Below are 13,247 nucleotides of genomic sequence, written 5' to 3'. Positions count from 1 at the left end.
AAAGAAGTTAGCAACGTAACAGTTTGAAGACAGTATATACCCAATCACTGTGCAATTCAATTCTAGGTACGTAGGCTAAAGAAGTGCTTGTTACGTGCACATAAGGAGAAATATACAAGGATGTTCACCAAAATACCATTTATAATAGCAAAAAGCATTTACCAACAGAGGATCAGATAAATATTGTAGATATTTATGTAAAATATTACTATTATACAGCAATTAAAACACTGATTTGACTTTAAAATATTAATATGGACACAATGTAAATACAATACATGGAAAAAGGCAAATATAGGCATATCTTGTTTTATTGTGTTTTGCAGATCCTGCATTTTTTATAGTTTGAAGATTTATGGTGACCCCATCTAGCAAGTCCATCAGTGCCATTTTTCCAACAGCATTTGCTCACTTTGTGTCTCTGTGTCACATTTTGGTAATTCTTGCAATATTTCAAACCTTCAATTATTGTATTCGTTTTGATGATCTGTGATCTTCGATGTTACTACTCTAATTGTTTTGGGGCGCCACAAACCATGCCCACTTGAGACGGCAAACTTAACTGCTAAATATTACATGTGTGCTGTTCCCCTTTTGTTCCCCCTTCTCCTTGGGCCTCCCCATTCCCTGAGATACAATAATATTGAAATTAGGCCAATTAAAAACCTGACAATGGCCTCTAAGTATCTAAGCGTCCAGTGTTAAGGAAGAGTCACATCTCTCACTTTAAATCAAAAGCTGGAAATGATTACGCTCAGTGAGGAAAGCATGTTGAAAGCTGAGACAGGTTGAAAGCCAGGCCTCTTGCCCCAAACAGACAAGTTGTGAATGCAAAGGAAAAGTTCTGGAAGGACATTAAAAGTGCTACTCCAGTGAACACATGAATGATAACAAAGTAAAACAGGCTTCCTGCTGATACAGAGAAAGTCTTACTGGTCTGGACAGAAGATCCAACAGCCACAACGTTCCCTTAAGCCAAAGCCTCATCCGGAGCAAGGCCCTCACGCTCTTCAATTCTGTGGAGGCGGAGAGGGGACAGAGCTGCAGAAGACAAGTCTGAAGCTAGCGGAGTTGGCTCGNAGTCGGCGCATGAGGTTTAAGGAAAGACACCGTCTCCGTAACATCACACCGCAAGGTGAAGCAGCAAGGGCTGGTGCAGAAGCTGCGGCGAGTTCTCCAGAAGATTGAGCGGAGATCGTTCATGAAGGTGGCTCCACCACACAACAGATTTTCAGTGTGGATGAAACAGCCTTCTGTAGAAGATGCCATCTAGGACCTTCACAGCTGGAGAGGGGAGGTCCGTGCCTGGCTTCAAAGCCGCAAAGGAGAGGCTGGCTGTCTTGTCAGGGGCGAATGCACCTGCTGACTTGAAGCTGAAGCCTGTGCTCACGTGCCATTCTGAAACTCCTGGGGACCTGAAGAATGATGCCAACTCCACTCTGCCTGTGCTCTATCAGTGCAACAACAAAGCCCAGATGACAGCACATCTGTTTATGACACAACTTCCTGAATATTTTAAGCCCAGCATTGAGGCCTACTGCTCAGAAGATTCCTGTCAAAATATTACTGCTCATTGACAATGTGCAGGTCCCCCAAGAGCTCCGACGGAGATGTACAAGGAGACTGATGTTGTTTGCATGCCTGCTGATACAACATCCATTCTGCAGCCCATGGATCTGCAAGTCCTTTCGATTTTCAAGGCTTATTCCTGAATATATTTCATAAGGCTATAGTGCCATAGATAGTGATTCCCCTGGTGGATCTGGACAAAGTAAACTGAAACCCTTCTGGAAAGGATTCATCATTCTGGATGCCATGAAGAACATTCATGATTTATGGGAAGAGGTCAAAATATCAATACATCAGTATTAATAGGCGTTTGGAAAAAGTTGATTCCAACCCTCATGGATGACATCCATGGAGGAGGTCACTGCCCATGTGGCGGAAACAGCAAGAGAACTAGAATGAGAAGTGGAGCAAAAGATGGGACTGAACTGCTGTGATCTCATGATCCAACCTGAACAGGTGAGGAGTTGCTTCCGTGGATGAGCAAACAAAGCAGTTTGAGATGGTGGAGAGGCTGTGAAGACTGTTGGAATGACAACAAAGCATTTAGAATATTACATACGCTTAGTTGCTAATAAGGCAGAGGCAGGGTTTGAGAGGATGGTCTCCAAGAGTTTTTTCCACCGCAAATACTTATATTTTATGTTAATTTTACATGTCTCAAAATTGAGAACGTGTATATATGTATTAGTATTCTATCTTAATTTCATGTTTATTATGAAGATTTTTATGTAACTGAGCATGTAGAGAGCTATTATTCTAATAACTACATAATACTCCATTACTTGAATATACAAATAAATATTTTCCTCTTAGGAGACTCTTAGGTTTTTTGGGGTTGTGGTTTTTTTTTCCCCTCTTTCCCAAATTTTCACCACCGTAATGATGCTCTAAGTATCCTTCCACGTAAATACTTATTTGCATTGATTATTACTCCTTAGGAGAGATTCTCAGATCTGGACATAGTCAAAGAGCATGATGATTTGTAAACCAAAAAAAATTATCTTTGAGGCTGATTTGTACAGAAGCTGCAGCGGCAAACACAGGAGCAATGCCAGGAACCTCTCCCAAGCACAAAGAAAAACGATGAGTCGACACTCGTTTTCTCCATCCTGGGAAGGCAGCCCGCTCAGAGGTGTGGCTTCCATTTTGTCCTCCACCTTTTTGTTGGAGAAATGGGTAATCGGAGTTCGGAGGATTAATCACTCCTTTAATATCACTGGCCACAGACCTCTGACAATTCTCGCAAGAACATCCAGGGGTTTTGCACAGCCCACAGGAGCCTCCCGCTCTGGCCCTGCAGCCATCGTGCAGGACTCCTCCTTCCCTACTCTTCCTTCAGTGCCTCAAACATGCCAAGCTCTTTCAAAAGCCTTAGTCCAGACTTTTCTGTCTGAAATGTTTTCCCCACCCTCCTTACGTGATCTAGCTTTTTCTCTTTAGGACTCCATTTTTTTATTTTATTTTTATTTTTTTAAAGATTTTATTTATTTATTTGACAGAGATAGAGACAGCCAGCGAGAGAGGGAACAGGGAGAGTGGGAGAGGAAGAAGCAGGCTCACAGCAGAGGAGCCCGATGTGGGGCTCGATCCCACAACGCCGGGATCACGCCCTGAGCCGAAGGCAGACGCTTAACCGCTGTGCCACCCAGGCGCCCCAGGACTCCCATTTTAAACATACCTCCTCAGAGAGTTCCTGCCCAGGTCACTCGAAATGTTGTTACTTCATAGTACTTACTGAAACTTGCAATGATTTTACTTCTCTGTTTAGTTTGTTTTTGCCTTCTGTTTCCCTTCCACGATGGGAGAGCAGGTCCTGAGGATGCCTAACAACAGTGATTGGCATGAAGTAGGCACTCCCTGTCTGCTGTTGAATTTCTGGTGAATTTGGCCAAATGTGGCAGTGGGACCAAGTGTGTAGTGAGAGATGTGGAATCTAAAGCCAGATTTTGCAGGGATGGACCTGAACTACAGGTCCAAGGCTGAGTTGATCTGCATTACTTGATGCAGTAGCTGAATGATGTCTCCCAAGATGTCCCTGTCTTCATCCCTGGAACCTGTGAACGTCTCAGAGTGAAATACTGATGTCTGCTTGGCCCAACAGCCAAACAAGCCCTCCCAAGGCCGGTGCTCTGTTAGTAAGCACCTGGTTCAGTAGAAATCTGACCTGCGGTAGTCACAGCATCCACTGGGGCCCAAATAAAACCAAGACCAGACACAGAAGTCGGAGCCGCGTGTACACCTGCACGTGCCTGAAGATGCGGAGAGCGGGAGGAGCACGTTAGGAAGTGGCCTGGTGCCGAACAGCATGCACTGTGACAGCAGACTTGGGCGTCTGAGATTAGCCACCGACTGACTAGCTGGGTAGCCTCGCACAAGTCCTCTAACCCAGAGGAGATTTGGTTTTCTCATCTGGAACACAGGACTGACTCCAATTTTACAAGAAGTTCTGTGGTGGGTAAAATTCTATCAAGTCACACTGGCCACTGCAGAGAACTCATTCCTGAAAGGGTCGATCGATGGAGCAAACGTCACTGTTGTCTTATTTTAACAAATTGCCACAACCGCCCCCCCTCCTGCAGCCACCACCATCAACAGTCGGCGCCAGCAACATCACGACAAGGCCCTCTGCCAGCGAAAAGACTAGGACTTGCCGAAAGCTCATATGATGGTCAGGATTTTTTAGCAATAAAGTATTTTTTAATTAAAGTATGTACCATTTCTCAGACGTGATGCTACTGCACGCTTAACAGACTACACGATGATGTAAGCATAACTTTCGTATGCACTGGGAAACCAAAAAGTCCTTCGGCTCCCTTTGTTGCAATATCCGTCTTGCTGCGGTGGTCTGAGACCCAACCCATAATCTCTCTGAGGTGTGCGTAAGTTCCCAGCATGTCTGAGGCAACCCAGTGAGATTTAAGCCATTGTTGGTTGTCATTCATATTGGAATAAAATTCATGCAATTTTCTCAAAGAAAAACAGAACATGGTACGTTCAGCCAAGCAGGTTTTCTGAGTTTTTAACTTGGCATAAGCTAACGGACAATCAGGGTCATTAGCTCATGAGACACAGCGACTAACAGAAAACAAATACACATGTCCTTTCTTGGAAGTTTGAAAAGACAAGACTGACCAGTATTCCCAGTTCCCCCCATGCCCTTCTCCCATTTGCCCTCCAGTTAGAACAATTTAATAGAAATAAATTCTACAGTTAAAACAAGTCAGTCTTCTTTGTAATGAAACCTCTCCTTCAGACGTTTAGCTACTTTATGTTCACAGACACCTGCACCTTTATGGGAATTATTTCCAATGTCAAGTTAGGAAGTAAATCAAAGAATTTATGATGAAAAAACAGCAATTACCACTCCTTGTTCTGCAAACCCCACTACTGCCAAATTCCTTCAAGGCACATTTAAAAAATTAAAAACATGTTCACTTTCAACTAAAGTAGCTTGAACAAGAAACATTCCATCAACATTCTTACAACATGTTGCAACTTCCACAGAAGATTATGAAACAACACCTGTTAGGATGTCCAAGCCTCCTTGTGAAGTACCATCTTCCTGTACGCTACCCTCTCCCTCTACTATCCTATGGAATAGCCTACATGTCATCAGAAATAAATGCTTGTTGACTTGCATTCATGGTTAAAAGCAACTAAAATATTCAAGAGATGCACTGTCCAATACAGCAGGCACTAGTCACACGGCCACCAAGATCCTGAAATGAAGCTAGTTCCAACCGAGCCCCACTGTAAACGTGAAACACTAACAAAAGAATAAGATATCTCATTAACAGCTTTTATACTGACCGCATGTTAACATACTTTGTGCATGTTAGGTTAAATATTAATATCCCTTTTTTAAAAACCTTTTAAATGTGACTACCAGAAAACCTGTAATTACATCGACTCACATTCTAAGTCTCTATATAAGTCGTCCTGCTACCTTTAACCCATCCTTTTTTATCCAGTCTTTTTCATAAAATAGATTTGTACACTTTAATTCAAAGGTTGTCTTCATCCAGAGGGGAACCCAATCCACAATGTAAGCTACAAAAAGGGTCCAGTATTACCAGAGATTCAAGGTCATTTTTCATAGTCTTCATAAGAAAGCTGCCTAGAAACAGGTCTACATACATACATACATAGCGTATGTACAAAAACATACACTAAAGGTTTCAAATCTAAGTCACCTGGCAAATGATCATGAATTCCTCGGTTTATGGGTGTAGTGCAGACTCTACTGAAATCCAGAGAATTATCCAATATGGCATTTATCCTTCGAAAGATATTGGCATTGCTACACGTGGAGAGTGCGGGTGCTTCCTGGTTGTCCCAGCAATCTTTTATCCTCCCAGCTTCTTCTTCCTAGACACATAAAAAAGATATTTAGGTTCGTCCTAGACAAAAAAAAAAAAAAAAAAAAGATACTTAGGTTTTTCTACACTCCTTTATGATAAAAAACTCCCCCTTTCTCCAGTCCAACACTGAGTTAGATAAAGTAACAAGGACTTGAATTTCTTGCCTATATATTAAAATACTTAATGAGTCCTATTATGAGCAAGGTTTCCTGAGAGAACTGTCAAAGGGAGAAAGAAAAACACAGAAATACAAGATATTGCCCCAGAACCTAGTGTGGGAGTAGCAGGAGTTCTAGAACCAGAAATACCTGATTCAAATTTTGGAAGGAGATCTATATAACAGGATATTATCTGGAAATTTAAAAAATGAAGCACTGGGGCACCTGGATGGCTCAGTTGGTTGAGTGTCTGACTCTTGGTTTCGGCTCAGGTCATTATCTGAGGGTCCTGGGATCCAGCCCCACATCGGGCTCCCTGCTCAGCAGGGAGACTGCTTCTCCCTCTCCCTCCGCCCCTCCCCCATGCTCTCTCTCTTAAATAGACAAATCTTTTTTTAAAAATGAAGCAATGATGTGTGCTTCAACATGAATAAACCTCCAGTACTTGATGCTAAGTGAGAGAAGCCAGTCACAAAAGACCACCTATTATGAGCCCATTTATAGGAAATGTCCAAAACAGGCAAATTGAATCTAATCCAATCTAGATGAGCTGCCTTCATCTAGGGGTGGAGAGAGGAGGAGGTTTGGAGATGGTGGCCAAGGGGTACAAGGTTCCTTTTTGAGATAATGAAAATATTCTAAAATTAGATTATGGTGATGATCACAAAACTGTAACTATACTAAAAATCACTGAATTTTATAGTAATGTGGATTACAGCTCTATACAGTTGTTTAAAAAGTGTGGCTCTGCCCTTTGTCAGTTACTTAACCTCTTTGCCTCAGTTTCCCCATTTGTGAAATGGGAAGAACGCCTACCACCCTTCTGACAAGATGTATTAAAGCACTTAGCATGGTGTCTGGCATACAGTGGCTGCTATTTCTACACCTGAAGGGACACTTACAGGAGAAGACACGGTAAGCCCAAGAGCGGTACAAACACTACTCAAAGACTTGTTCCAGTGGTACAACTGAACACAGTCATTAAAAGTACAGACAACTCGTGTAAGACCCACTTGCTCTGCCAGATACACAATCATGAATCGAACACCCCTGCCCCAATCAGAGCAATTCTCTTGGTATTCTCTAGCTCAGTAGACAACACCAGCACCCACCAGGCGTCCCAGACAGAAATCTGGTACCATTCTTCACTCTCCCTCACTCAGCTCATCCGACATCTGAGGTAGCAAGCCAGGACACACTGGCTGACAGAGTCATTTCTAAGGGGAGTCTGACTGATCAGCTCTACAATTCCCAATTACCTTGAGGAAAATAAACAAAAATCACACCAAGTAAGGAAACTAGCACCTAGGATCTCACAGGTGGTCACTTCAAAACTTTAAAAAGTGTCTCTATGTTTAGCCGATTAAAGTTCAGGTAAGCATGAGTATGACCAGAAGCACTTACAGTTTTATCAACTCTGACAAACTTGAGTCCCATATCATTCTCAAGCTCTTGAAAAGACTGGTATCCTTTGCAAGCTGTGAGGAGGACTAAAATACGCAGTCCTGCAAGGTCGTTTCCCAAGCCCTCCAGCGAGCCACCACGGAGAGAGGTTACACCCACACACACAAGGCCCCTTTCACAACTGCAGATTTCTAAGATGATTCTCAACCTCACTGAGGCAACATCACAAAGGCTAAGAGGCAAACATGTACAACCAATCTTCAGATCTTAAGGCTACACGCACGCTTCACGCATTTGCTCACTAATCAACATTAACCAACTGCCTGCTAGGTACAGTGAGCACCCAAAAGGTAGGCAGGTTAGACAGACTCAGCCAAGAGATTTCTGAAGTCTAGAAAGGGAGCTAAGATCTGATCATGCTGTAAACAGCCACGACACAAGCTACAGTTTGCTGCGATCATACATTGTCCTCTCAGCCAAGGGGGCTCAGAGGAAGACAATGTGCCTGAAAGTAAAGGTAGGAAGAAAGTCTGAAGCACAAAGAGAACAGAGAGACATTATCAAAAGTGGTCCAGTGTGGCAGGGCATGGGGTATGCAAGAGAGCAAACTGGAAAGAAGGCCTCATGCTAGGTTAAGGAGTTACAATTATCTCCTACATCAGAGGTTTCCAAATTTTAAAAGGCCCCTCTTAATACAGAAATACTCCTCTGATTTTTATTTACTAGTACAGACGTGCTACAGGCCTATGGATTCCCAGATCCCAGCAAGCAGGTAAACACTGTATGTGAGTCTCAGGAGACCTGGAGCAACCATGGAAGAGGACAGGAGGAACCAGTGAGGGATGTGCCGCAGTCGTCTGGGGAAGATGAAGGCCCAGAGGCCCTCTGGGAGAAACCTGCTTCCCCAGGAGAAAGGCAAGGTCTAAGAATCTTACCATCTCAAGCAGCCTGAAAAATAACCCAATTTAGAAATACTTCTGGCCAACGCTACCCCACTCCAAATCCCATTAGGAACATATACCATAACTTCGAACCTCATGGCAAATGTGATCTAGAATGCCTCCCTCTCTCCCTTCCTCTAAGGTATGCCAAACCAGTTATCTAGAAGATTCTGGGTAATTAGGACAAAAGGAAATGGAGGGTTTAATATCCCAAACTGCTTAATCACATCAGTAAGTACCAACGGTTTGCCTTGAATAACCAATTTGGAAGGGGGAAATAAAGATCAAAGCTAGCAATGTCCGAAGGGAAACAGATCTACCATTTTGCTTATGTGCGCAATAGGGATAAAATACTACAGTTTCATACACTGGTTGTGAATTAATACACATAACATGCTTGGCACAGTACCTGACACATAATTACAGCTGAACAGACAAATGCTGGCTGTCCTAGTATCATTACTATTACACCAAGGGGTTAGAGGCCACCCCAAGGATCCCTGAAGAAAAGACTATCTGCTCATTAAAGGAGAAACCGTACTGAGGACACAACTATTCTTTTGAAAATCCCAGGCCCTTCCATGCTGAATTTTCCTAATCCTTTCATTTAGAAAGCTTAATTAAAAGGACTAAAGACAGGATACAAATTGAACTGCCTAAAACATGTACCTAACGACACAATTTAGTGATCCTTCAAACTCTCCACCTAAATGAATTCAGTTTCTCATTTTAAAATCACAGACCTTTTATCCACACCCATTACTCTGTATATTCTATCTTAACTGATCAATGTATAGGTCTGAGTTCATACCAATGTTTTACCATAAAGAAAAAGTCCCCCCACCTTGGTTATACCACTGTTGTCTTATAATTTTCATGGTTATTTTTGGCATATTTTGCCTTAAAGTGAGATCATTTGCAAGTTTTGTTGGGTTTGTTTTTTTTTTTTACCTTTATTTGGTCTTTCACAAGGGACAGGAAAGGAGGCTTTAAGAGGATCAGAGACTTGGAATGCAAATCATAATACTATTGAGAACCATGGATCAAAAGAGCAAATTACAATGCTAGAAAAGAGAAAGAGTAATTCCTACTGCCACTGGCTAAAACTGGTGTCGAGATAAAACTAGTTGTACCTCCTTATTGTCAGAAAGAACAGTTCATGAGGAATCTCTGCTGATACAAACTATTTTATAGCAGGTCTCAATGTTCTCCTCTTCAACAGGTAAAAGTGGACATTCCCATCATGACACACTGGTCTCCTACAGCAATAATTCTCAACTGGGAGGAGGAGGGAGACAACAGTCAGAAAAAAGCATTCCCCTTTTCCACAAGGCAAGAATCTTCCCCAAAACTGAATCACTGTTTCACAAAGCAGAACGAACACAGGCCTTGGAGTATAAATACTAACCCTACCATTTAAGTATCTTCTGTGAGCCCTGGTTGCCGCGGGTATAAAGTGGAGTACCATCTACTTTGCAGACTGTGCTGCAAATGAGAAATCGATGAAGTGCATGGATAAGCTCATCCCACTCAAGTTCACCAAGAAGCTCATTCACCTGTTTGCACTTCTAACTGGAGGTTTTTCTGCATTTGTGATTTGAAACTATCACTCAAAACTATTTAAAAATCTGAACCCATCCCACTTAGCTATGTTTTCTACTTAAAGACTAAGATCCTCAAATTTTATACTTATTTGTATGCTAGAATTGCCTAATTTGGAAACCCTGGCCTTGCCTTCAGAGACCATATAACCCAGCACCAACATGGTGATGGGATGGCCATTCTTTAGGTCAAAATCCTGGGGGCGCCCACGTGGCTCAGTCGTTGAGCATCTGCCTTCGGCTCAGGGCGTGATCCCAGGGTCCTGGGATTGAGTCCCGCATCAAGGCTCTGCTGGGAGCCTGCTTCTTCCTCTCCCATTCCCCCTGCTATGTTCCCTCTCTCGCTGGCTGTCTCTGTCAAATAAATAAAATCTTAAAAAAAAAAAAATTCTGGTCTGGAGATATTTAATGGTCATAAATGAATGCCAACTCTACAACCTCTAGGTTGATTATAATTCAGTTTGCCATTAATCAAAAGCACAATACCTATACTGCAGACCCCTTCAAGACTATTCCTGCTAATCATTTATTATGGCTTCATGACAAGCCAGTCGAGAGACTGATGGATGACTGTCTGAAGGACACACACTTTATTCTTCCAGGGGGGAGTTTTAATCTGGGGTCCACAGACTGGAATCTATTAAGCCTCCAGCAAAACTGTGTTCACACTAAAAAATTTTCTGAGAATAAGATTTTCTAATTAGTTAGAGGTTTTTTGGATGAAAACATTAATCTTGAACATTTAGATTTTGTTATTTAATTAAGATACACCAACAGAGGAACATCTGGCTGGCTCAGTCAGTAGAGAATTTGACTCTTGGTCTCGGGATTGTGAGGTCAAGCCCTACCATGGGTGTAGAGATCACTCACTCACACACACACACACACACACACACACACACACGACAAGACACATCAAGAGAAAGCAATATACTTAGATGCCCCCAAAAAACTGGTTCAGAGATGTACTTTGGCAATTTGCCTTTATTTTTATAAGTAATAAAGCTGAACAAAATCTCTATAGCATTTACACTCATGATTTTGAAAATACTATTTAATTACAACTTTGAACAGACCTTCTATGAACACCCACTTAGAAAAATGTCATTCAGACAAAGACTAGGAAATGCTACAGTCTCACCTGAGGACTGTTATGTTTTCTTTATGGAAGAATGTAAATCATCTAGCCAAATTCCCACGTGTGCTTTCGTCACCTGGTCATTCAAAGTCAGTTTCTGGTTGAACTTTACTGACTCTACCGTTGTTAAGAAATGCTTCTCTATGTTTAATTTTCTCCTTGACCCTTACTTGACCATTCTTAACTGAACTTCCACCTCAAGTCTTCCATGTAAGAACTTAAAATTTATTAGGTTGGTCCATAAAAAACTGTCAACATTCTACCTTTTCCAACCAACAAAGCAGCAGTTTCACACAGTTCAATCTAATATTTCATAAATACTAAAAACCTGTTAGGTTAGATGTTGAGGTTACAGATAGATAAAACATAATCCTTGACCTGAGGAGAATTAGTCAAGCAGGAGAAGGAAATCTAGTTAGGTAAATGGAGATCAAGTAAGTACAGAATGCTACATGTACAGGAGAGGAGTAAATTAAGGTACCTGGACTGGCTTGACAACTCAGACTTTTAAGCTAGAGAATGAAAAATCAGAATTTCTCTAAATGTGGGAAAGGACAGACAAGCAGAGAACATGCATAGAGTGGATATAAAACACAATAAATTCAAGAAAAGGAAGTGGCAAAACAGGAGGACAGGGAGGGTCACCAGGAATAAAGGAGAAATGGCTACAGGTCCTTACTTGCAGAAAGACAAAGTGAATCCATCACCAGATACAAGACTCAAGATGCCACCCCTTCTTTCTCTTCCTTCATGATCTGACCTTCCTCTGTCCTCTCCACTGGTTCCTTACCATCAGTCTCTCAGTATGCCCAAAGCTCTCTCATCCTAAAAACACAAACACACCTTCCTTGACTTAAAACTCCTCCCAAGCCGCTGCCTTCTTTCTCTTGCTCTACTACCAACCTTCTAGAAAATATGCTATACTTACTTTTTTAACCTCCTGCTTGTCCTCTCAACCCACGATGTCCTGCTAGCATGACCCCCTCCCTCCCACCCCCCCCAAAAAAGACACTACAGAAATGCTAAATTAATGACTTCATAATTGTCAAACCCAACCAATATTTCAGGTTTATCTTACTTGGTATCTTTGGGGATCTGATCTTTATTCTCCACTCACTGAATTCAGGAATACTCTTCTCACGATCTCGCTTTACTTTTCTGGTTAGTTTTCAGTTTCTACAGGGTACATCCAATGCGATACACACACACACACACACACACACACACACACACACACTCACTCACTCACTCACTCACTAGGCCCCCCCACCCCAGTCAGGAAAAGGAAATACTACAATTTCCAAGACAGGTTAATGAAAACATTAAGGGAATATTTAATACCATGACTGCTCAAGAATATTCAGAACACATGGTCACTGTAATTGTAGCTCTTGTCACACTTACCTGTCGAACTGTTAGCTATATGCACTGTTAGCTCTGGGTTTGCTAAACGGTAAGGACCTCCACAGTCTTCATCTAAGTGGCACTCACCATCCTACCTGCGGCACTTGCAGGGACTCAATACAGGCACGACGGGAGAGGCAGACCCAGACCCATATCACACCGCTTGCACAGGTGTGTTCTACCACCTCGATCACAACCTCCACCAGTGGTAGCGACTCCTCTCTTCAATGTTAAGATCAAAATCAATATTCAGTCACCAAGCCTACCNCCCAGCACCAACATGGTGATGGGATGGCCATTCTTTAGGTCAAAATCCTGGGGGCGCCCGCGTGGCTCAGTCGTTGAGCATCTGCCTTCGGCTCAGGGCGTGATCCCAGGGTCCTGGGATTGAGTCCCGCATCAAGGCTCTGCTGGGAGCCTGCTTCTTCCTCTCCCATTCCCCCTGCTATGTTCCCTCTCTCGCTGGCTGTCTCTGTCAAATAAATAAAATCTTAAAAAAAAAAAAATTCTGGTCTGGAGATATTTAATGGTCATAAATGAATGCCAACTCTACAACCTCTAGGTTGATTATAATTCAGTTTGCCATTAATCAAAAGCACAATACCTATACTGCAGACCCCTTCAAGACTATTCCTGCTAATCATTTATTATGGCTTCATGACAAGCCAGTC

At 42.4% G+C, this 13,247-nt stretch overlaps 1 protein-coding gene across 6 annotated transcripts in view; it reads right to left on the bottom strand.

Moving 5' to 3' along the window:
- The window catches only part of CPEB1 (cytoplasmic polyadenylation element binding protein 1), a 96,333-nt gene that overhangs the window by 69,787 nt on the left and 13,299 nt on the right, over positions 1 to 13,247 (bottom strand). For all 6 annotated transcript variants that reach the window (XM_011225707.3, XM_034667827.1, XM_034667829.1 and 3 more), the window contains exon 2: positions 5,763 to 5,937. Coding sequence is in view for 4 of the 6 variants with exons in the window: in XM_034667827.1 (XP_034523718.1) it covers positions 5,763 to 5,937 (175 nt within the window). In the remaining 2 variants the exon portion in view is untranslated. The remainder of the gene's footprint in view (positions 1 to 5,762; positions 5,938 to 13,247) is intronic.

Source organism: Ailuropoda melanoleuca, chromosome 9 (genome assembly GCF_002007445.2).
Source record: "Ailuropoda melanoleuca isolate Jingjing chromosome 9, ASM200744v2, whole genome shotgun sequence".
In the NCBI taxonomy this organism is placed as follows: Eukaryota; Metazoa; Chordata; class Mammalia; order Carnivora; family Ursidae; genus Ailuropoda; species Ailuropoda melanoleuca.
The sequence above is the reverse complement of the archived record's forward strand: the minus strand, read 5'-3'. Positions and strand labels throughout refer to the sequence as shown.